At 36.4% G+C, this 24,982-nt stretch overlaps 2 protein-coding genes across 2 annotated transcripts; one reads left to right on the top strand and one right to left on the bottom strand.

The window, feature by feature from the left end:
• Nucleotides 1–4,846: 4,846 nt before the first annotated feature.
• On the bottom strand, nt 4,847–6,732 carry LOC121804339 (WAT1-related protein At5g47470-like). Its single transcript, XM_042203825.1, has 5 exons — nt 6,536–6,732; nt 6,385–6,450; nt 5,809–6,298; nt 5,600–5,748; nt 4,847–5,532 (listed from the first exon to the last, which is right to left on the bottom strand). The coding sequence occupies exons 1-5, from the start codon at nt 6,730–6,732 to the stop codon at nt 5,385–5,387; spliced, it is 1,050 nt and encodes a 349-aa protein (XP_042059759.1). The 3' UTR covers nt 4,847–5,384.
• A 1,928-nt stretch (nt 6,733–8,660) lies between these two features.
• On the top strand, nt 8,661–15,758 carry LOC121804338 (endoglucanase 8-like). The gene is made up of 9 exons (XM_042203824.1): nt 8,661–9,223; nt 13,660–13,804; nt 13,876–14,289; nt 14,356–14,363; nt 14,433–14,448; nt 14,645–14,812; nt 14,900–15,014; nt 15,203–15,366; nt 15,429–15,758. The coding sequence occupies exons 1-9, from the start codon at nt 8,661–8,663 to the stop codon at nt 15,756–15,758; spliced, it is 1,923 nt and encodes a 640-aa protein (XP_042059758.1).
• The last annotated feature ends 9,224 nt before the right edge of the window (nt 15,759–24,982 follow it).

The following is a 24,982-nucleotide window of genomic DNA, read 5'->3' as shown; positions in this document are numbered from 1 at the left end:
AGTCCAAGTAATTAGACACACTTTCTGTGAATTAGTTTTTGCAATCATTGATTGTTTGATTCTTTATCGGGGATTACAAATTAAGAGCAGTAGTAATTATTTGGGGGCTGAAAAAGGGTAGTATTTTCCTTTTCGATGTTTCTTTTTACTTATTCAAGCATACCTTAATTAAGTTTCGCGGTTGCCCCTTGTTTCCTTAACTAAAAACAACTCCAAACACATCAATGCATCTAATTCTCATTATATATGTACATACAAAAATAACTGAATACATATATGTACAATTTATATTAGTTAAATGATTGTTTGAGGGAAGGTTAGAGGTCAAACCTCAATTCAACAAATATAGTTATATAATCGAAGTACAATGTCGTACTACAAGCATCAAAAGAGAGATTTGTATAAACATTTTGCACCATATATATATATCTAGTTCAATTCCTTCTATTTTGTTTGGGTTTCAAATTTATTTATAAATTATTATACTACTAATATTTTAGCAATAATTTGGAGTGGGACAATGGATGATGGTAGCATCTTTATGCTACAGATGCATTGAAAATGAGTCACAATGATAAGAGAGAGGGATGGAATAAGCATCTATCTAAAGCTTAGTGATTGACTGAGATATGTGGGGTTTTAATTATAGACATTGGATCACTCTCCAACCAAAGTGCCCCTCTCCTTTTCATCACAACAAGACACGTAGACAGAGAGAGACCATGCTTCAATTTATATTTCTGACATATATTAAGATATCAATTTAATATCATTCTGTGGTGACATGAAATGAAGAGGGATGTGATTCTTTTATTGAAAGACTCAAAAGGAGCAACTCCATATAAATGTTGGAGCATATTTTGCACTCTCACTTCAGTGCTTGTTTTCCACTACTCCATATCTTTACACCCCCTATCCGAGATGCCCTTTGTTCTTCCCCATTTCTTTTTTTTATCTTCAATCATCTAATCAAATAATACTCCTGACGTTGAATGGTCTTATTGACTTAAAAGATTAAGGTATATATTAATCTATTATGAATTTATGATGTAGATTGGAAGGAGGAATATCACTACATTAATATTGTTAATTGGATGCCAATTAAGTGACCTTGTAATTCTTGATTAATTACACATAATGGATTGGTTGGGAAGTTTGTTGTTTTCTAATGTGAACATTTGTTTAACAGATAATCAAGATAGTTGTGGCATGGTATTTAAAATTGAATTATAGTTGTGGTTCAAAATCAAATTGGGCCGCTGCGTGGTTTCCGTGATGGGTCTAGAATCTGGGCCCACAGTTTTTAATGGGCCAGAAATGAAAATCATTCATGGTTGCAGTAAAGGGCCTAGAAAATGTTTAAATTCGTCGTACTTACTCGATAACCTATTTTTAAATCCTTCAAACCTAGTACTTATAAATAAAAATTAATTTTGAATGACATAACTACCAAATAAAACTTTTTTCCTTCAACTTCAAAATAGTTTACTTTGCCATCTAAATCCAACTTATTCATCTCATTAAAATATTCAATTATCTTTTTCCTCTCTATTATATTCCACTTAACAACTCTTCCTAAAATCTCGTGCCACTCAAGAATATGGCCATCTTGAGTAGTACGGGGGGAGTAATATTTATAACCTTACCAACTCATAAAATGTCACTTAACTCATGGTAAAAGATAGGAGTAGTCTATTAGTTTCACAAAAGATGTCTCACTTTCTTTAAAGTTCTCTCTCATATAAATACTCCCTCCGTCCCAACTAAGTTGAGACAAAACTTTTGGGCACGGAGATTAACAAATTGTGTTGAAAAGTAGGAGAGGAATAAAGTAGGAAAGATAAAGAGATAGTAAAGTAGATGGTGGAATAAAGTAAGACTGATTGGATGTTTGTTTTTTGTTAAAAAAAGAAATGACTCAACTTAGTTGGGACATCACAAAGAGGAATACGACTTGATTAGTTGATACATAGGGAGTATTTTTTTCCCTCTACTTAACATACAAAATAAAGTCTCGTGTCATCCCACAAATATGACATCTTTTGTGTGATGGAGGAAGTACTAGTATTTATACAATATGTAATAAGTAATGAGTGAAAGAATTAACACAAATTTCTATGCTTATAAAGCTATTTATGTGTCCTTCATAGCGTTCTTGTACTAAGAGTTTGATGGTGCTTCAAAAGGAAATCTTGGTCAAGTTATAAAAAATTACTCCCTCCGTCCCACAAAGATTGTCCTATTTTGACCGGGCACGTGTTTTAAGAAATGTAATGGAAAGTGAGTTGAAAAAGTTAGTGGAATGTGGATCCTACTTTTATATATTAGTTTTATAATAAAATGTGAGTAGGAATGAGTTGGTGGAATATGAGGTCCACTACCAAACTTTGTGGGACAGACGGAAATAGAAAAATGAGACAATCTTTATGGGACGGAGGGAGTAAAGTAATAGTAGTAGTAAAATGTTCATTTTAAAATATTAATTAATAGTAATAACTAAAAAATGGTCAGGCTCGGCCAATCTGAAGTAGATGGTGGACAAGATTGCTAAAAGTTGAAGCAAAAACAGGAACAAGGAGGCGCGTAGAGGAGAAGCATACCAACTCTCAAACCAAAACACTTGTTTTCTGGCAAGAGGTCAACTGGCAAAACAGATAGGCGTTAGTGAAATCGAGGTAATATTTGAACTGATGTTCCACTTTCACCAAGCTCATTCTCATTCTTTCATTTTCTGATACCATTTTCACTGATGCAGATTATGAACACTCACCGTTGTATTGTATGCTCAATGTTTCCATCTTGATTAGTGTTTTGGTGATAAAAATTTTGTCCCTTAGCTTTTATTTTATGGAAGTGAAAACTTGGTCCAAGAAATGAGACTAGATGAACGCCAGCAGATTTTACATGATTCCATGGTACGCATGTATTGAGGCAGACAGGGGAGAGGGGAATCCAGCCATATTATAGTAGGATGAATGAATCAAATTTACTTTCCCTAATTATAGGAGTATTTTATTTTTTGGGAGAAAAATATCTACTTCCCTCCAGATAGCCAAAATTCACATTAAAATTTTTTAAGGTCATAAATTACAAAAAAAAAAAGAGAAATACATAACCCTTCTGTCCCATGCTACTCGTATTTTATTTTATATACTAAGTAGAGAAAAAAAGTAGTTGAATATTTTAATGAGAAAAATAAAAAAGAGGGATTTATTTTTCAATTAATATAGAAAGTGGACATCTTTAAGTGAGACAAACTAAAAAGAAAAAGTAAACATTTTGAATGAGACGAAAGGAATACTCAATACGAGGAAATCAACTCGATGCTACTTTCAAGGATAAAATTATTAATCCCCAAGAAGTACTATTTAAAATTAACTTTCAAATATACATATAATTCAATATAGTATTTTAAGATTGGATGGGTCATCTTCTTCCCCAAAACAGCTGGGACAATCATTAATTTCTCAATTCACATTTGCAAATTTTGAATTCTCATATTTAAAACAGCTGTTAATGGTGATTCTTTCTTATCAATTTTATCTGGTGGAAGACGCCCTTATTAGTTTTGTGCCATTGTATGAAATCATGTACTTCCTCCATCCCTAATGAGGAGAAGTCTCAGCTCGTGTCAGCTTCTAAAGTGGAAGCCGTCACAGGGGGGAGACTGTCCCCGGAAAGCTAAGGTTATGGAGGCGGTTACTGAGAAGATAACCAACGAAATGGTTGACAGAATCCTGAGAAGATGCTGGCAAGCGCATTCCCGCCAGAGGACAGGTTGTTCTCGGGGATGAGAGGAGAAAGGAGGCGGGTGTTGACGTCTTCTCAATTGAGTATTTCCAAGAAAAGGATAAAAGAAAATTGGGCCTAGTATTATTGGGCTCAAGAAGGGAAACAATGAAAAGAATGAGCTCATTGCATTTGAGCTTAAATGGGCCTAGAATGGCCTTCCAAATTAATGGTTTTTGGACTAAATTAACTCCTCGACAAGAGTCAAACCTGTCAGAAAAAATGAAGATGGCTCCTAGACTCGTGCTAAAACTATCTAAGAAGGCTCCTGAATACGAGCAAAAGCTGTTTAAGATGGCTCCTTGACACAAGTTAAAACTGTCGAAGATGGCTCATTGATACGAGCTAAAACTGTCAACCAAAAATTGATGAGCTCTTTGACAAGAGTTAAAACTGTCAACAGAAAATTGAAGAAGCTCATTGAAACGAGTTTAAACTTTCAATGAAGAAAAAATAACTCCTTGATACGAGTATAAACTATCAATGATGAATTGAAAAAGCTCTATGATACGAGCATAAACTATCAATGAAAAGTGAAGGACTCCTGAATACGAGTATAAACTATTCATCAAAATGAAGATCATGCAAGTTCAGTGTTGGACAACTCGATACTTAACTTGAGGGGGAGTATTGGAAAAAGGACATGTGAGTCCCAAGTATGTTGGAAAGAGAAACATGTGAGTCCCAAGTGTATTGAAAAGAGGATATCATTTATAGGGTTATAGTTCCAATTGTATTTTTCCTATGTACCTTTAATAATTCTCTAGTCCTATAAATAGAGATGTCCATTGTATGACAAATAACAATTCAAATCTATCAAAATGTAGTTTTCAAGAGTTCTTCGGTTTTTATTTTCCGCATTTTACTTTTCAACAAGTTTTGCAGATTAGATTTTTGCACCTTATATGTTATGGCCTATGGGGCTTTGGTGAAAGATTGAACTCGTGAGTCGTGGGTAAGAAAGTTCTAACTTATTCCATATGATAGTAAAATATACTCCTATTTATGATTTTTGTTGTTGTTGAACAGAGGCATTATTTCAGCAACATGTGAAGCGTTCCGGAAGTAAAAGTTGCTTTATTTCCTACAAGGTTCCGCCTGGTATCAAAGTAGCAAAGATTTTTTTTTTTTTACACACACACACTCACATCGGAGTTCGAGATACATTGGCAAGCGAACCAGCCTCTTCCAGCCCCTCGTGGTCACGTCCGAACCAGCCTCCTCCTGCTCCTCGTGGCCCACGAACTAGCAGCTTAACCACCCTCAGACGGGTCCAGGCCAAGCACCGGCCTCTCCCTTTCCCTCGTGGCCCACGAACTAGCTGCTTAACCACCCTCAGACGGGTCTCGGCTCGTAAGTTGACCACCCTCAGACTGGTCCAGGCCCGTATGCTTGCAAAGTCCCAAGGCAACAAGCCTTGGGCCCACAGGGAAATTAATCCCAAGTTGGGTCATCCAGGATTCGAACTCAGGACTAGATGGCGTCATATCCTTGACTCCCTTCTCAACCAGTTGAGCTATGAGGCTTGGTATCAAAGTAGCAAAGTTAACTTCCCACATTTTACATTTTTTAAGTTTGTTTCCAATGAAAAAAAATCAAGTTAAAAGAGGCTTCTCAATATCAAAGACAATAGTGTCATCGGCGGCGTGGTGGTCGACATTGGGACTCTTTGCATTGCTTTCATTTCGTTTAGCCCAAAGCACCAAATACAGACCGCTGAACATCACCAACATTCCTGCCAAGCTGCGATAGCACAGGTAGACAAATTATACGGATATGATAAGTTAACAGATTAAAAAAAAAAACATACTCCTTGGCAGAAATGGAGTCGCCTAATGAGATAGAGGTGGCAGCAGAAATAACAGTTCCGAGAGGGTTGAAAATGGAGACCACAACTGGACCTCTTTTCTTCATTGCCCATGCGTTCACGCTTATGCACATTCCGCTGATCCCGCCTGCCTGTTCGAAATCATAAACCTCTAGAAATTAAGAATGGAAGTATAGATAGTAATTAATTACCACAATGGAGTAGCCAAGCAAATCTTGAAGATGCAGGTAGTCCCAATCCCAGTAATTCTCATCTAGGACAACCTCCACTACTGCTGTTAACATCGAACCTAGCAACGAGGTTATGGAACACATTGATATGGGTGCTGAAAAATCCCTCAATGTGATAGCCTGCAGCACAACTTGGGTGGACAGAACAAAAACAGCAGCAATGAGATAGGTGCAACCCAGGATTGTTTGTGAGTTGAAGTCAGTGGGAGTTTTGGTGTTTGTGTTGGAATGGTCGCTCTGCATGAGGCTCATCACTACGGCTCCTAACACGCACAGCATCGTCCCGCCTATCTTTGCTCTGCTGTACTTGCACCCTATGTCCATTCTCTCTAACCCGAAGCCACAGGCGATGAAAAAGATGAGCCCCGGTGCTAGATTTGGCATTGCTGTTGCTACTGCTGGTGAGGTCAGGTGAACTCCTTTCATAAACAACGACTGAAACACTGTCACCCTGCATCCACAAATCGTAACTTAATTCATTTAAATACTAGCTAGTGTCTAGTAGTATAGTATAACATAATAAAATTAAATACCTACCCCCCAAACGAAAGTAAAAGCAACTGTATAACAAGCTTGTAGGTGATCTTTGACGGCCATTTTCTCCTGCAACATGCATGGACCCACTATTTACTCTTTTTCAATTCACATATACTCCCTATTTAATTTAAAGGAAATAAATTAGACGTGCCTTTCAAAGAGGATTGCAAGAGGTGAGAGCACAAGAAAAGTGGCAAAAGTGGAACATATTATTAGAGAAGAAGGCTGGAGTCCTGTTTTCAGAATAATGCTCAGCAAAATTGCATTTCCCGCGTACAAGAATTGCACAGAAACCAATCCCATCACCACACCTATCTCTTCTATCACTTCCCTTTTCTTTGATGCCATTTTTAATTTCCCTTTCCCTTTCTCTTTCTCTTTTTCTTTGTCCCTTTCCTTCTCCTTTTTGGGTACTCAACATTAAACTCAACATTAAACCTCCTTCTTTCTTCCTCTCTTATCTGCATGCATGCAGATTCTGCGTGCCCGTCTTCTTCCTCTTTTGAGTTATCCAATCTTCCAATCAAGAAATAATATTGCATAAATGAAACACCTCAATTTTCTGGCAGAAAGAGCCATTTTTTATAAATGAACAAAAAGGGCCATTCCTCCATTTATCAATATTTGTAATGCTTGATCATTCAGAGACAAGGGTTTCTAAAACTATCAAGGATCTTGATTTGATTCCTTTCTTTGTTTAATTTTTCGTGAGTTTGAGAAACAAAAAGAAAAAGTTTTGTTCCTGAAATGGATGGTGTGTTTAGAAGCATACCCTGAATTTTTCGGTCCAGTCATTGTTGGATTCTCTTACAACCGTCTAATTAGTACTCCTAGTTTTCTTGTATTTAAGTATATTGCCATCTGTAATTTTATGTGACAGGTTACGAAAGGAATATAGAATGCATGGAATTTTCGGAGAGAAAATATAGCTGTGCTACACTATTTACTAAAGGCGATAAAGAAGTCACAATTAATGGGCAAAATTTTATGGGTCCTTAGGTGCCTAATATCATGCTACTAAAATTCAATTTTTTTTTATTTTTTTCATGAACTTCAAATTTGACAAATAATATCGCGTTGATCGGGATATTAATTTCCCACCCATTACCTGATGTGGCAAAATTTTGCATTTATGGCTTGTGGGGAATATTCAAGAAGTTGATGTGGACTTGGCCGGCATTTCATAAAAGAATTTCGTTTTACACAAGGGTTTTTTCCTCTTGTTTTCTCTATTTCATCAAAATCAATTTGAGCATTTTTCATGATGCAAAGAAAAAAGGAGAGTTTTCTAGAGCCCGCAACGATGATCTCTGCGGCGGGCTGGCCCGTCCCGGTGGGAAGGGTCACCGACTGGATGTCGTTGCGGTTGGTCCGTCGTAGAGGGTTGCCCTCCGCTAAGGGTTGGTCCCGATTTGGCAGGATGATACGATTATTATTATTATTATTATTTAGTTAGTTAATTATGGATTTGCATATCTTTTTCATATCTTTTATCTTGCTCATTAAATTAGTATCCACTATTATAAATAGTGGACATTGTTAGTCATTTTGATCAATTCAAGAAATATCAATTATCCTTCTATTTTATTTTCTCTTACTCTCTTTCCTTTCAAACGTGCAAAACGCACAAAATCATAATTTTGACCCCGGATTGATCGACGGGCAAAAGCTCCCGCGACGTTCGACGCAAAATCTACGAGTTAAGGAACTTCATCCTTAACAATTGGTGCTTTCATCATGATCTCTTCCTCCGAATCGCTGTCTACATGTCGTACAGCTACACCGGATATCAACTCCGGCAGGCGGATTACCACCCATGGCAGCCCGTCGTATCTCAACCTCTGCTTCATCCGTGCAGAGCGTTAGATCAACAATCATCATATCCATATCCACAGGATGGGAGACTCCACCCACAACACCATCCCTACCAAGCCCGTCAACCCACTTCCTGGGACCCGCCATGGCTGCGCCAGGAAACTGCGTATCTGCAACCATCGTCCTACGAGCCAGATTTGTACTCGCCACCACCGCCCTCTTGTTGGGACCCGTCAAAGTTGTGCACGCAGCAGGGATACTCTCAGCCTTATCAACCGCCTCAGCAGCCACACCACACCGCGCTCAGACAACCCACTTGCTGGGACCTTCCATGGGTGCGCACGCAGCAGAGTTCTTCGACCTATGATCAACCGCCGTTGTTATATCTGCAACCTCCCGATCAACCGGATTGGCAATGTCTCCCAACGACTAATGATGTCGGCCATTTGGAGCCTCTCGACATGCCACGTGATCCAGTGACGCCGGAGTCTGAACCGAGCCTAACGGTGGCTGACTTGGCTTCACAGCTCGAGCGTTTGACTGCTATTGTCAGGGAATTGGGGTCTCAGATGGATTCACGTGAACGTTGCCTGGGTGATCCACACGCCGCAATGAGGCCGACGAGCCATCTCCGCACAGCCGCCCCACTGGCCGCTACAACTGCTGTCTCGTCCATGAATCTGCCCCCGCCAGCTCCTTCGTGCAGCCCCGATATCAATGGAGATGAGGGCGAATTGTTAGACGATGACCCACTCCCACTAGCCGTGATCTCTCAGTCGGGCAACTCCAATACCGTTCCAACATCGGTCCCTCATTTTGTACTTGTTGTTTTCCCCGGTTCTATAAAATTGGGGATTTCAGAGGGTGTGAAACGCGACTGCTTTAGTTCTTCTCTCAGCAAGAGTAGAGTTACAGAGAAATTTCACAATTTGGATGATATAGGTTTTAATGATGACGCGAATCCAATTGATGGTGATGTTGCAAGAATGAATCATCGACCAACATCGCTTGACGGTGATAAACGGTGGATTCCTCCGCGCAAGGACACGTCGTGTTTGAGCATTCTGGGACGCGTGGACAAGCTTCCCATTTTAACGATGAATTTTGGCAACCACAATAGTCATCCTTTGATGATTTTTGATGGAGGTGATGCAGGGAGACGCTCAAATATTCGGTGTATGTTTGACCCAGGAGGATTCCTCGACACTCATCGTTGCTTCATGGTGCCCACCTTGAGGACAATGTGTATTTCAACCGTGGGGGAGTTGATACGATTATTATTATTATTATTATTATTATTATTTAGTTAGTTAATTATGGATTTGCATATCTTTTTCATATCTTTTATCTTGCTCATTAAGTTAGTATCCACTATTATAAATAGTGGACATTGTTAGTCATTTTGATCAATTCAAGAAATATCAATTATCCTTCTATTTTATTTTCTCTTACTCTCTTTCCTTTCAAACGTGCAAAACGCACAAAATCATAATTTTGACGCCGGATTGATCGACGGGCAAAAGCTCCCGCGACGTTCGACGCAAAATCTACGAGTTAAGGAACTTCATCCCAAAAAGACTAGCCTATTAGGAGAGAGAGCTCATTTAGTCTATATACCCCACATCAGTTGTTCTCACAACCGATGTGGGAATTGAGTCCGTAACATTCGACCCTCCTTTAAGGGCCAACGTTCTCGTTGGTCACGGCTGGTTCTTTGCCAGGCCACCACTCCGAGTTCTCGTTGGTCACGGCGGATTCTTTGCCCGGCCACCACTCCGTGGGTCACCACTCCGAGCGGTCCCAAACGCACTCGTTGGTCACGGCGAGTTCGTTGCCCGACCACCACTCCGAGTCATTTGGGCTCTCAATGAGAGCACCAATTAATACAGACCAAACATGAGAACTCATCCCAAAAGACTAGCCTATTAGGAGAGAGAGCTCATTTAGTCTATATACCCCACATCAGTTGTTCTCACAACCGATGTGGGAATTGAGTCCGTAACACAGGACACGTGCCTAGGGCAACGTGGCACTCCCCCAGCGCGCGGTGATGCCCACTCACCTCCTCCCCTGCGAGTGTGCATCTTTTTGACTGTTGGAGTGTAACATCCCAAAAAATGACCCTAAACGGAATTTGCTATTCAAATGAGAAAATCGGTCAATTAGAGCTTCCAACAAATAATTTAATACCTAAAACACCTTTGATTGTCCAGATGGCGAAAAGGATTGCACTCATGGCTAAAGTGGCGATCATTTGGAGGACCCGGAACAAGATTATCTTTGATGGGAAAACTTGGGACGCAACTAGGGTCATCTTTGAGATTAAAGAAGATACCTACAACATCTTGTACTCACACTTTCCACATGAGCATGTTCTTCTCCACCTTCCAGACAGATGATGGAATTCACAGGTTTTAGATGTTTTGGTTTTCGACGCACCTTGAGTCACTCACAAGGGGTTTTTATCTCATGGGGTTTTTTCCGCAAGGGGTTTTAACGAGGCCCGCCCACTCTGGGTTTAGTTGGGTGACTTGAACTGCGATCGTCCTTTTTGGGGGCTTGCCCCGTGTTGTTCATTTCTTGGTATTTACCATGTTGCTTTGTACTAGCCAACTTGTGGCTATATCTCTTGTAATTCCCCGGGTATGTCCGAGTGTATGATGTAAACGTTTGGTTTTGGTTCTATTTGATTTATTTACTCATAAAAAAAAAGAGTGATGATAAACCACCAAATTTTGTATAACCAAAATAAGGTTATATTAATAATTTTATGTATTAATTATATATTAAAATAATAAATGTAAGTAAGTGGACAAGTTAAAAAGACTTATTAGCCTTTAACCTCATTTTTTATTTTTATATTTGAATTTCCTTTCTATTGTTTTTAAAATTTGAATTAAAGTATGCACTAATTACATTTATGGTTCCAAAAAAGTAAAAAAATTATACACAAATCATAAATATATGACCACAATATTATGCACTTTCAATATACTATATATGCATCCATATATTTTAATTAAATGCATAAATAAACCTATTTTTTTCAAATAAACTAGTTTTTGGTTGTACAAAATTTGGTCACATAGATTTGTTGTTAAATAAAATACCCTACGACACTGAGGTCGCAAATCAAACAACAATTAATCTTCAATGAACATTTTCAATAATTGAAAAATAAAACAAACCAAACCATAATAATTGTCGTTGTTAATTGGGCTCAGAGTTTAGCGTCAACTGTGCAATTATTTCTATTGCGAGGTTATGCAGCCCAGCCCAAATATATGGGCCTTCAAACCAATAATATGTCTTCATCGTCATATAATTATGAAATTTAAATGAGATTATTTTTCATAAAAAAAATTATAATTGAAAATTATATAATTATGGTTTTATTGGTTATGAGCACTAGAGCACTCGAACGATTACCAATCAAAGCACCAATTGATTGGATGTTGTATCCTATCGATCAACAATAGAGCACTCGAACGATTACGAAGAACAAGATAAATCCTAGTTGAGGTGCTAGGGGGCGATTTCCGCCAGAACCGAGGAATGAGAACAAGTAATTAACTTTATTTCTCAATGAATCAAAATACTAGAGAATTCTACAATTTATGGAATTCTAAACCCTAAACCTATCTTGCTAATCAAGCAAGATAATTAAAATAAAAGATTACAAAAGATATGGAAAATAACTAACTAAAATAAAAGGTACTAAATCAAATAAAATAAAAGATAGCGGAGATGATCTTTAGCGAGATTCACTAAATATCAATTACGGTATTGTTTCTAATTAATGATATATGTTAGTATTATATATAACGTCAAGGTTGATATTCAAATGAACGATGACATGTATCCTCATAATGTATGTCCAATAGCTTTATAAGGAGTATAACATTATGTGTATGATTTTAATATATATTTAAAAGTTAAAATCAAGTTGCTTAAATTAAGGGAAATATTTCCCATAAATTAAAGAGTTCCTTAAATTATATTGATTAAATAATCATTTAAGTAAAGACTAATTAAAAATGATTTCCATATGTCAAAATAATAATCGTAAAATTAAAAAATTAAAAAAACTAAAAATGAATATAACCTTATTTTTATTTAGAAAATGATTTTAATTCGATCACTTATATAATACGCAATTTTATACTCACTTATTGCTACATAAAATGGTGCTTATTTTATAATCGGCAATGTTTATTAACATATAGATTCGCTTTTGACACGGCAAATGACACAAAGAAATATTCATTTTTTCAATTTTTTGTAACTTTTTTATTGTTCTATGATCCGACTCTACATTCACGTTTTTTTTAGTAATTGTAATTAACTGTTATTCATGTATGCGATCCACGAATTTCGGTTATGATTTTCCTTAAAAACTAAGATATTTTGTAGCACTAACTTTTTGAATATTCTCATATGTTTCTCGACCTTTTTCATTTCTAATCTTACGTCCTACATTTATTCATAAAATGGTCCACTTTACAAGGCCACTTTGATAGTTTTTCACTTTAGACCATTCAATTTCAGATACATAATGAGTTATTAATACATAAATATTTAAAAGAATTCGTCAACTGACATCTTATTTATCCATTTTCTTTATTCACTTTAGATCCTCCTATTTGACAACAATAATTAAAGATATGCAGTCACATAATTGCCCACGCAAAATTTCAATAATAATAGTAGTAGTAATAGTAATAATTTTAACAATCTTATTTTTTATGAAAATTGACTATTGTTTTTATTTTAGGCAATTTGATTTTACTGAATTGACCACATTTTGACTATTTAGTATCAATAGTTGGTAATATACAATATCGAAATGCGCGATTTTAATCAAATGAAACTGTCATGTTCTGATTTAAGTAAGTCACAAAATGTGATTAAGTCAATATGATTTACATAAAATCATCAGAAAATTAAGCTGAATTCCATATACTAATATTTTCTGAATGCGTAGAGATTGACACTATACAATTTATGTGTGATGACAAATGCATACTAGTACTTACAGTGTGGAACATCTTAAGACGTAATGTTAAGCATTGAAAAAATCATTCAATTGATGGAAATGATTCTTTATGAATTTTTGCGCTGCTTCTGAAGAGAAACTCTCTTTAATTTTCAGGAATTATAAAAATAAAATTAAGGCATTTGCATGTACTCCCCAAAAGTCCAAAACTATGCTATTCTGGATTATGAGAATGAAACATAAATACAATTATCCAATTATGTTTCAAAGACAAAATGAAGTAAGTTGACCCATTTACTTCTTAAACCAAAACTATCTATTTATGGAAAATCTGTTGTTATAAAAACAAAAAATCTTGTGGTTTACCAAAACGAAACACCATAACTAGTGTTAGGAGAAATGAAAGTGGGAATGGTGAGAAAAATAATAATGTGTATGGTGATAGTGTTAATGTATGTAAATAGTGGAAATGCAAAATTGCATGATTACGGCGATGCCCTCTCAAAAAGCTTGCTATTTTTTGAGGGGCAAAGATCAGGGAAGCTTCCCTCTACGCAGCGTGTAAGATGGAGAAAGGACTCGGGTCTTCGCGACGGATTCGATAAGGGTGTAAGCGTCATTTTTATCTAATTATTTTGGAATTTTAGGTAGAGCATTAATTTGGGAGTATAACATTGCAGGTTGACCTAACCGGTGGATACTACGACGCGGGCGACAACGTGAAGTACAACTTCCCGATGGCGTTCACGATAACGATGATGGCTTGGGGTGTGATCGAACACGGCAACTCCATGGGCCCTGAGCTGCCGCATGCACTGGAGGCGGTGCGGTGGGCGACGGACTACTTCCTGAAATCCACCGCGGCCGCCCCCGGTATCATTTACGCCCAGGTCGGAGACCCCAACGCCGACCACAACTGCTGGCAAAGGCCAGAAGACATGGACACCCCGAGAACGGTCTATGCGGTCACTCCTAATAAGCCTGGAACCGAAGTCGCGGCTGAGACCGCGGCGGCGCTGGCTGCCGCGTCTTTGGCGTTTAGGGCTTTCGGGGATGAGGCGTACGGCAAGGTGCTTTTGGAAAGGGCTGTTAAGGTAATTTTGATTATTATATCTTTTGTTTTGGATTTTGTGCTAAATTTATTTGTGTGTTTGTATTAGGTATTTGAGTTTGCAGACAAGTATAGAGGATCTTACAATGACAGTATTGGTGAAGGAGTATGTCCTTTTTATTGTAGTTACAGTGGCTACAAAGTAAGTACTACTATAAATGTATATAAATTATCTTGAGAAATAAATGTTGTGCTACAACTTTATGGGTGGTTTATCCGCATTTGTTTGTTTGATCAATTATATTTATTTTTTAAGGGGTGAGTGGCTCATTTCTAATATGTTTCTTTGTCAAATTTACCAACCTAACAATTAATTATGATAAATAAAAAAATTGCAGGATGAGTTGTTGTGGGGCGCAGCATGGCTATACAAAGCCACCAATAAGGTGTATTACTGGAATTATGTGAAGAAAAATGTCATAACCTTCAAATCCAACATCGAAGCAGCCAATTTCGAATTCAGTTGGGATTCAAAACATGCTGGAATAAGTGTTCTTGTCTCCAATGTACATATGTTTATTTGATTATTTCTATCCTATGTTTCATTTTTCATCACAAAATCTTAAAGAATCATTGTCTCTACCATGATGCAGTGGGTGCTTAAAAACAACAAGGAAGCTTCTACAACACCTTTCCTATCCTATGCAGACTCATTTATGTGTTCTCTTATGCCCGAATCTCCCACCAAAAATGTCCAATTCACTGCTGGTAATGTCCTCTAATTTAATACTACTAGTATAACAATATTTATAATTTGGGTTATAAAAAGTGGATGGTTTAATTTGAGAAAAAAATTAACACTTTTATATATGTGCTAATATTTGTTTTCAAACGTTATGGAACTGGACATGATAATCCTCAAAAATATGTATTAATTGTATATAGATGTGTTGCAGGTGGGCTTTTGATGAGAGGAGGAAAATGCGATTTGCAACAAGTCACCTCCTATTCATTCCTTGTATTAGCCTACACTAATTACTTGAAGAATTCTACCCATGTGATTCGATGCAAAGACAAAATCATCAATCATACCCAACTCGTGAATTTCACAAAAAATCAGGTACACATTACATACCTTCAAAAATTTAATGGAAACTAATTGAAACTAATTGAATTGTGTAGGTGGATTATATACTAGGAAGCAATCCATTGAACATGTCTTACATGGTGGGGTACGGCGCTAAGTTTCCGAGGAGGATGCACCACCGGGGTTCGTCAATACCGTCGTTGGATCAACGTCCCGATCACATAGGATGCAAGGAATGGTTTCCGTATTTCAATAACACGTCCCCCAACCCTAACGAGCTCACAGGGGCCGTATCCGGAGGGCCGGAGATAGACGACTCCTTTGCTGATGCTCGGGCCAACTCCTCCAAATCGGAACCCACCACTTATATCGTGTCGCCGCTTGTTGGATTATTGGCTTTTTTTTCTGAGGCCGCGACTCACTAGCTAATTGTATTCAAATAAAATATAGTTGTCTGTCGGATTTAAACTTCTTTTTAATTATCCTTTTCAAGCAATGTCGACTTTTGTTTGCCATTGATATATACTCTTTATATAGCACCCACAAAAAGTGGTGTACGAGATTTGGTGTACCATTTCTTTAAAAGTACATTTATGTATTATTTCATACTATATCATAATATACATTTGGAGACTTGGAGATGTGAAAAGTGAACATGGTGTATTCTTACACAATTACTTTAAGCGTCGATTGTGTAAATGTTCACGACATCAATTGATTTCTCTATAAAAATTAAGGCCTAATATAAAGAAGGGATGATTGTCATAATATTTGGTTCAAATCCCATAACTGTTTAAATTGATATATAAAATCATAATCTTTTCAATTTTTCTCAGTTGTCTCATATTTGGTAAAATTTAAAATTAATATGGCAATACAAAATACAATGTGACGATAAAACGGCTTTATATTTTTACAAAAAGCGACAATTATTGCATTTTAAGGTCTACATGGTTATAATATGACATCAATTCCTTCCGGGGAGGATACACCACCAAAGTTCGTCAATACCCTCTTTGGCACAACATCCTGACCACATAGCATGCAAGGAAGGGACGTCGTATTTCGCTAGCACAGCCCCCAACCCTAACGAGCTCATAGGGGCCGTAGTCGGAGGCCCGGAGATAAACGACTCCTTTGCCGATGCTCACGCCAACTCCTCCAAATCAGAGCCCACCACTTATATCTTGTCGCCGCTTGTTGGGTTATTGGCTTATTTTTCGCAGGCCGCCGCTCACTAGCTAATTCTATTCGTCTGTCGGTAAATCAGGCTCACTAGCTAATTCTATTTGTCTATCGGTAAATCAGTCGATAACTTTTTCACATTCAATTATTTAATTATTAAATAATCTTTAAAATTATAAGTTAATAAAAACAACTACATGCACATATACTTTATTTCTAAGTGGTATCATTCAACGAAATAATAATAGTCATTCTCATCCAATTATTTTATCACTCCATCCGTCCCAGAAAGATTGTCTCATTTCCTTTTTCACACTCGTTTTGTAAAAATAATAATAAATAGTTAAAGTAGAGGGAGAGTAAAGTAAAACAGAGGATAATGTAGAGAATAGACTTACCTACATTATTTTTTCTCTTATTATACTCTCTTTCAACTTTACCTATTTATTATTATTTTTGTAAAACGAGTGCAAAAAATGAACTGAGACAATCTTTCTGTGACGGAGGGAGTATTATATAGTGTTGTCATCAAATGAAATAATAATAGTCATTCGCATTCAATCATTTTATTTTTAAATAATTCTTAAAATTATAAGTTATATAAACGTCTATATGTATATATACTTAATTTCTTAGTGTTATCATCTAACAAAATAATACTATTCCATGTCCCATTAAAAATACAATGTCTTTTTTTAATTGTCCACTGAAAATGACACATTTCCTATAATATAAATAACATCATCTGTATATATTTCTCTTTTACTTTATTCTCTCATTATTTAACTTAAAAAACAATAATAGTATTGTACTACATAAAATCCTGTGACAGATAGTATTAATTGGACGGAGAGAATAATAATCATTCACATCCAATTATTTTGTTATTAAATAATCACTAAAATTTTAATTTATATAAACGACTACAGCTGTATACTTAATTTTCTAATGTGATCATTAAATAAAACAATATTCTAAGTTCTTTTTTAGTCTTTATTATATTATTAAATTGACATATAGTAAAGTAATAGCCAAAGATACATTGGAGCTTGGTCCTTTTAAATTTTTGGTTTTTTTTTTCTTAAATTTGTACTATATGACATTAATTTAAAATTGTAAAGTAACTTTTTTTTTTGTTTTCATAATTTAACCGTGTTAATGCAAAAAAAAATTAGAGTGACCTACATAAAAGGTACCTAACGTTTGCATTTGTTTCACTCCAGGCCCCTGACGTTTAAAAATATCGCCACAAGTCTCTGGCGTTTAAATCACATATCATGTTTTTTCAGACTAAAAGGTTCTTCAGCCCTAAAAGGGCATTATGGGCATATCACATTTGACGACCGACGCGATTTGGCGGCCTGCATGCTGCTGACAGCTGACGCGATTTGACAGTTGACGCATACGTGCCACGTATACCATACTGCATTTGTGATTTAACAAACACATACCATACTTCATTTGTGATTTAACAAACACATTTCAAAAATATCACAACCCATTACATTTAAATAAATTGATGTTGTCTTTACATTTTCTACCGATTACGGTTACATAAATTTCAAACTGTTATAAATGTTTAGGCTTACAATTGAATGCATAATTTATGAAGCCAAGTTGTAACGAACATCAGATATAAATGTTTAGGCTTACAATTAAATGTACCAATCAAGTTATAAATGTTTAGGCTTACAATTAAATGTACCAATCAAGTTAAATATGGATTCCACTTTCAGCCTTTTCAAAAATCGAATTCGAAGTTCTAACGTTCCACTTATTTGCTTTAATTTATGAAATGCCGCATTTCATTTAATATCAATATGTTAGAATTAATTGTAATGGCAAATGAGACAATCTCAACTGGCTTTTGTAATTTCAGCACAACTTTAAAAATATTATAATTACATTAACTTTTTAATGATAAAAATGAATATAAGTTTTTGTTACTAGAATGATTTGCAATTTAGTTAGAGATTTGCGTGATGAAAACCCCGTGTTTCTTCTCATTTATCGGGGTGTCCTTCAAATTCGGCAGCACCTCCACCGTTTTAGGCCTCGGTGGGACAACTGGACCAGCCGTCGGCGGAGCTGCCGGTGCGGGAACTGGTGCCTCAACCGATTCCCTGGAGGCCTTTTTCACCCTTTTCATTATTTTGTTTTAAACATCTTGTTTTTGTTTTTCATTAGAGATACTAGATCACTAAAACAATCCTTAAAGCACTAATCAACTACTAATTTCTCATCAATTTTATTCAAATTTTCATCTTTTCCTACACAATCCTAACCTAGCCTACCCAGCTCCCATACAAATGCCACACCTGGAAATTGGCAAACACAACACAATATCAAACAAAATTTGCATCAATAGCGTGAAATTGAGCATTTTCTATTGAACAATCATCGCAGTCGCCAAAATTTTCTTCCATTTTTGCTGTAATTAAAGCAGAAAGTGAAAAAATAAGTACCTCGCTGCGAATTGAGAAGACAAAATTCAAATCTAGGAATCACGACATGAGAGAAAAAACTACGTATGCAGGTGTGAGATAGAGAGAGAGCTGCGTGTGTCGATTTGGGAAACAAAGATCCGAAAAAATGGTGGCAAACAGAAGGAATTGTTTCATTTATAGCTAAATTTTGTTCTTCAAATTTGGATAAAATGTTTAATTAAAAAACATTATCAGAAAATACTTACTTTTTCAACATTAAGCATTGTTATAATGTTATTTGATTAAATTAAATTAATTCTAATTAATTGCCATAAATTTATTTGCAAACGGAAATGTATAAATAAATTTATCTACAAACCTCTCTCACTGAATTTTGACTGAATTCAATCCGCCATCAACCACCACGAAATGGTGGCGATAGCAGCGGCAGCCACCGCTCTCTCAACGCTGAATCTCTCTAGAACATCCGTAATCCTCCCCCGCTGCCACCTCCGGAGAGCGATTACCTCATCTCTCTCCTCCGCCATCACCGAATTAGGCGCCAAAATCAAAATCGCATAAACCCTCGCCGCGCGAGGACTCTGAGCCCTACATCCCGTGGACTGTCAACGACGACGAGAGCGGCGCCGTCACGCTCAAGACTTTGTTAGAAATTGCAACGTGACAGTAGCAAATACGTAGCCCACTTATATGTTAGAATTAAATAATATTCCATCTGACACTCAAAATATAATGCACAGTACATGCCATTGGGACAAATCAAATTTGAGTTCCTGTCTACAAAAGTGCAGCCTCACACATCCGTAAAATGTCTAAAATGCCATGCAAGCCATAAGGATATTATGAACCGAAAAAATGGCTACAAATACCTGATATGTGATTATGTTAAATGCCAGAGACCTGTGGCAATATTTTTAAACGTCATGGGCCTGGAGTGAAACAAAGTATCTTTCATGTAGTTCACTCAAAAAATTAAAAGTATAAAAATTTTAAGATATGTAATTAATTTTGAATTTAAAGATAATTTAGTGCTAAATATTAGTAGTATATTCATTTATTTAAAACGTATAACAATCTTGGCTACCTAAATTTAAATTATCTTAGTTTATGAAATTATCGTATATAAATGACACCTCTTTAGATTGATCTACCACATATTCATATTTTCCATATATTATCCATGTAATTTGATAGTGATATAAGTTTATAATATAAAAATGTTAATTTAGTAAGAAAATAATACTGTTTAATAAAAAATCGGTTTAAAATGTAATGGCAAATTGTATATACAATGTTTGTTAATATATCTTTACTTTATTATATACAGCTAGTATTCCATATAATAATTGTAGAAAAGTACATTGCGAAAAATAAAAGACATTAAGCTCTATTGATTAAACTTGAATGATTCTCTCTTAAATATATGAAAAATATTATAATTCCTCAAGTATCTTCTTTGATTTGATTTTCCATAATCATCTCTTGATTTCTCCTATTATTTTTGGCATAACTTCATCTCTTATTCTCCAATTAATTGATATTTGTATTTCAAGAATGGTTGATAATTGATAAGGCAAGGCAAGGCAAGGCCAGTCCTCAATCCTCATACATATATGAAGTTTCAACCCACCAACAACCAAGGGCCAAGGCAGATAAAATAAAATAAAAAACTTAAAAAGAGTACAAAACAGAAGGAGAGAGAAATAAGCTACAATACATCCCTATGCTATGATATGTTGGCTACAATTTGGAATGAGGAGGGCAGCCGTTGAGTACTAACACTCTTTGCTTTCTGTAGTCACTGGCTACTAGCTAGGGCCGGTTAAACAGACGCTGTGCTCGACCAACTCTCACCAACTACTAGAGTATTTTAAATATGCATGCAACATTGTAGTAGTAATTTCCAATTTCCGACCAATACCTTTTTGTTGATTTCTTTTGATTTTTCCACTCCAATCTGAAAATGGTTCTGGTTTTGCTTCTCACTGAATACGCTGTTATTGTTAGTGATAAGACTGTTTAGCCCTTTTACGGGAATATGATAACAGTTGAGTGTAGCTCGTTCAAGGTATCACAATCTTGAATGAGAATTGGAAAGGTTTTGGATTTTGTGAATTTGAAAGGAGTTCTTCGGTCATTGCGACTACTTAATAAGCTAAGAGTTGTTGGTTTGATTGTACAGTACCACTGGCTTTGCCTTGTATTAAAGCATGCATTTTTGTGTTTATATTTTTCTTCAACTTTGTGGTGTTAGCCTTCACCATTTTCATGCAAGACACTGACAAATTTCTCGGTTAAGTCGACTCTAAAGCCTTCATCAGATGAACAAATCCAGAGGCAGGCAGTTTTGGGCTTGTAACTGATGAAGACAGGGATGCATGTTTCTGAGTATATTAAGAACAAACCACAAACAGTACGTAACTCCTGATAGTCTAACTCTGACTTTTTTAGTTGCTTAAAACTTCCATTGTGCAGAGGATGATAGGAGTAGAACAGGAACAGGGATGGAGACCGTGACCCAAGATGAGAAAGAGAAAGATAAGTTGAAAAATATGACCGAGGAGCATTGGCAGAAGAGAAAGGAATTGGGAAGTTGTGGAGCAAGAACGTACAAGGTAATTGCAGAAGCTATAAATAATTAAGAGCTGAAGAAACAACTGGAGGTTCTAAAATCACAAACCAATACTGAAAAGCGTTGATCACACCTTTCACCTCAAACCAACTCCCAACACTTATTTATTCTTCTGGCTTAAATCATGATCACCCAATATGGCCAACCGTATTTCAACTGTTAATCCTAGAGAGCCTGATGGAGAAAAAGAGAAGAGTAGATCCTAGATAGCCTTATGGAGAAAAAGATAAAAGTAGACGTTCTCATGAGGAAGAAGAAGAAGAAGAAGAGAACAATAGCCTCATGTATAGCTTCTGCAATTATTTAAAAAAATACTACAAGGTGGCTTTTGTGATTTAAATATTGCTAAACACTTAAAACACGTGCGTAATTAAGATGATGAAGTAATGATGCATTTCGGATAAATTGACAAATGTCATCAAGATCACCAAAACATTATGTAACCAAAAGTTTCGAATTGGGATTATTCAGTTTCGAATTGGATAGCACTTACCTACAAGAAAAGACCCCATCTGCTTCCTCAGTATCCAGCTTGTTCAAGCATGGTTGAGTGAAGGCATTCCACATCTCCTGTGATCCATGCACTTTATACACTTCATCACTGGAGAGCGCCCCTTCGGCAAGCTCGGACAGCACCAATTGAATTGGATACAGCACACGATTGATACTCATGACACAAGTGTCGCTCTCTCCCATGATGTCGTCAACCTCAGCACCTGTGAAATATAGTCCCGCTCCCGAGCCCGGCAGCGGCGGTAGGAGAGTGGTCTCGTACGCCGGTGCAACCAGGGCGGCTGGTGGCACCAACGCAGGCGGTGCCACCAGTGGCACCAGGGCAGCCGGTGGCACCAGGGCGGCTGGTGGCACCAACGCAGGCGGCGCAGCTACCTGAGGCACCAAAGCAGGCGGCACAGCTACCTGAGGCACCAAAGCAGGCGGCGCAGCTTCCGGAGGCACCAACGCAGGCGGCGCAGCTACCTGAGGCACCAAAGCAGGCGGCGCAGCTTCCGGAGGCACCAATGCAGGCGGCGCAACAGTGTCTTCTTTCCTGCATGTTAATTCACATAATTCAGAAATAAGCGAATCTCTCTCCTGCTATTCAACAAGTAATTCAGAGCCTCCTAATCCCATTAACATCGACTGTAATTAAACAGATCATAATCTATAAGATTCACGTATTAACATCGACTGTAACTAAACAAATCATAATTTATAAGATTCGCGTATTAACATCGACTGTAATTAAACAGATCATAATTTATAAGATTCAGGTAAACGTAAACGCGATCGATTAGAACCTCCTAATGAATTTAACTTCCGAAGCTACCGCACTAATAGAACCTCAGATTCACGCAAATCATAATTGGAGTTATATAATCTAAAACGAAAAAACCTAATAGAACCGCTTCCAATCTAAAATTAAGATTCACCGCGATCGATCAGAGTACCAATAGAAATTCAACATTAAATTCAAGTATTCACGTAAACGAAGCAATAGATGCTCTGTATCTAAAAACTCACCCAAATTCAACATTAAATTGGAGTATTCATGTAAACGAAGCAATAGAAGCTCTGCATCTTAAAAGTTCACCCAAGTTCAACATTAAATTGGAGTATTCATGTAAACGAATGCAATAGAAGCTCTGCATCTAAAAATTCACCCAAATTCAACATTAAATTGGAGCATTCATGTAAACGAATGCAATAGAAGCTCTGCATCTAAAAACTCACCCGGTCATGGTGATGATTTGGTGTGATGATTTGGATTTTCTCTTCAATCGTGTGCAGAGCTTAATCGGAGAAGAGGTTTGAACACATTATATAGTTTTAAAAATGGAGGGAAACAGCCAGCTGGCTCTTAATTAATTGCAAGCCTCGTAACTCTTAATCTCATCTCAACTAATTAATCACGCTTTGTGCTCCGGAATGGGATTCAAGCTCTTTGCTTTCACCATTCTTGGTTGGTAAATTAAATAACCACTAAACAAAAATACAATTTATTTTAAAATCATTTTAGTTCACTCTTTCTTTCTGCAATTGAAGTAAAACAATCTAATAATGAAGTCCATAAAACGATCTAAAAATAAAGTCATTTGCAGTTCGGATTTTAAATTCGACATTAAATACAATCCTATATTATATTTAGTATATGATTTAATTGATTAACTCTTGTAATTTTACGGTGCATGGGGTGTTATTGGCTTGACTTTGGCTTTCATTTGGCAACTATACACTCTTTAATATTACTAAAGTCCACAATTGGTCTTTTATATTTGTCCTAAAAAACTATTTAGTCCTCTACATTAAATTTGTTAATTTTTGGTCCCAAACAATATGATTTGTTCCAAAGTTAATTATTCCGTTAAAAATTTAATAGTGAAACATATTTTGACCAAATTTGTGACTTAATTTTGAATCTAAATATATTGATCTGGTTAACCTAATTAGTTTAATTAGATTCAAAATTAAGTCACTTATTTGGTCAAAACACGTTTGATCATTAAGTTTTTAACAAAATTGTTAACTTTAGACCAAAATATATTTGTTAGGGACCAAAAGATAACAAACTTATTGTATAGGAGTGAAAAGTTTTTTTAAGGCAAATGTAAGGGACCAATTTTGGAGTTTGATGTTATTTGTGCCACTCCACGAATCTCCCAAGATGGAATCCGTTACAGTAGATACGTGCAATTAGCTAGTGCAGCTTTTGGTAAGTCAATATGAAATACTGCTATTTCAAAATAGGCAGAACACGAGGTATGCAATTGTAATACATTTTAGTATTTTATTAGGTGAAAGACTATCAAAGTTTATAGCGTCTTTTCTTATCATGTACCTCTCTAATAGGACTTGCGTGGCGCTGATCGTGATCGGCGGATTCCACGCAATAGTCGCCGCTATTGTGAATGCTCTTACTTCATATATACATTTAAACACACGGACGGGATCTCATTCCATGGCACGCCTTATTTTTCATGTTATGTATACATATGACCGAAATTCGAACAAATGACTAAATGTGGTCATAACATGAAATCTTACATTAACATATAGCTTCACAAACCACTTCGTTATCAATCACTTAATTTTACTCCCTATATTAACTTTGACAAATCTGCCAAACTAATCTGCTATAAAGAATATCAGTATCTTATATTCACGTTTTCTTCAATTTCTTACCTATTGCTATCGAAAATATTGAGGAAGATGTTATTATATACGTAAGTTTGCCGAACCTCCAAAAGTAGATAAATTACTAAATGTACAAAATTATATGTTCACATTGTGAGCGAAAAATAGGGAGTAGAGTACTACAAAATTTAATGTTCTTCCTAGTAAATAATTAATGAGTGAACATTGTTAATTCCCATGGTTTTGAGAGAAA

Source organism: Salvia splendens, chromosome 5, assembly GCF_004379255.2.
Source record: "Salvia splendens isolate huo1 chromosome 5, SspV2, whole genome shotgun sequence".
Taxonomy (NCBI): domain Eukaryota; kingdom Viridiplantae; phylum Streptophyta; class Magnoliopsida; order Lamiales; family Lamiaceae; genus Salvia; species Salvia splendens.
Note: the sequence above shows the minus strand (reverse complement) of the source record. Positions and strands in the feature narration are given on the sequence as shown.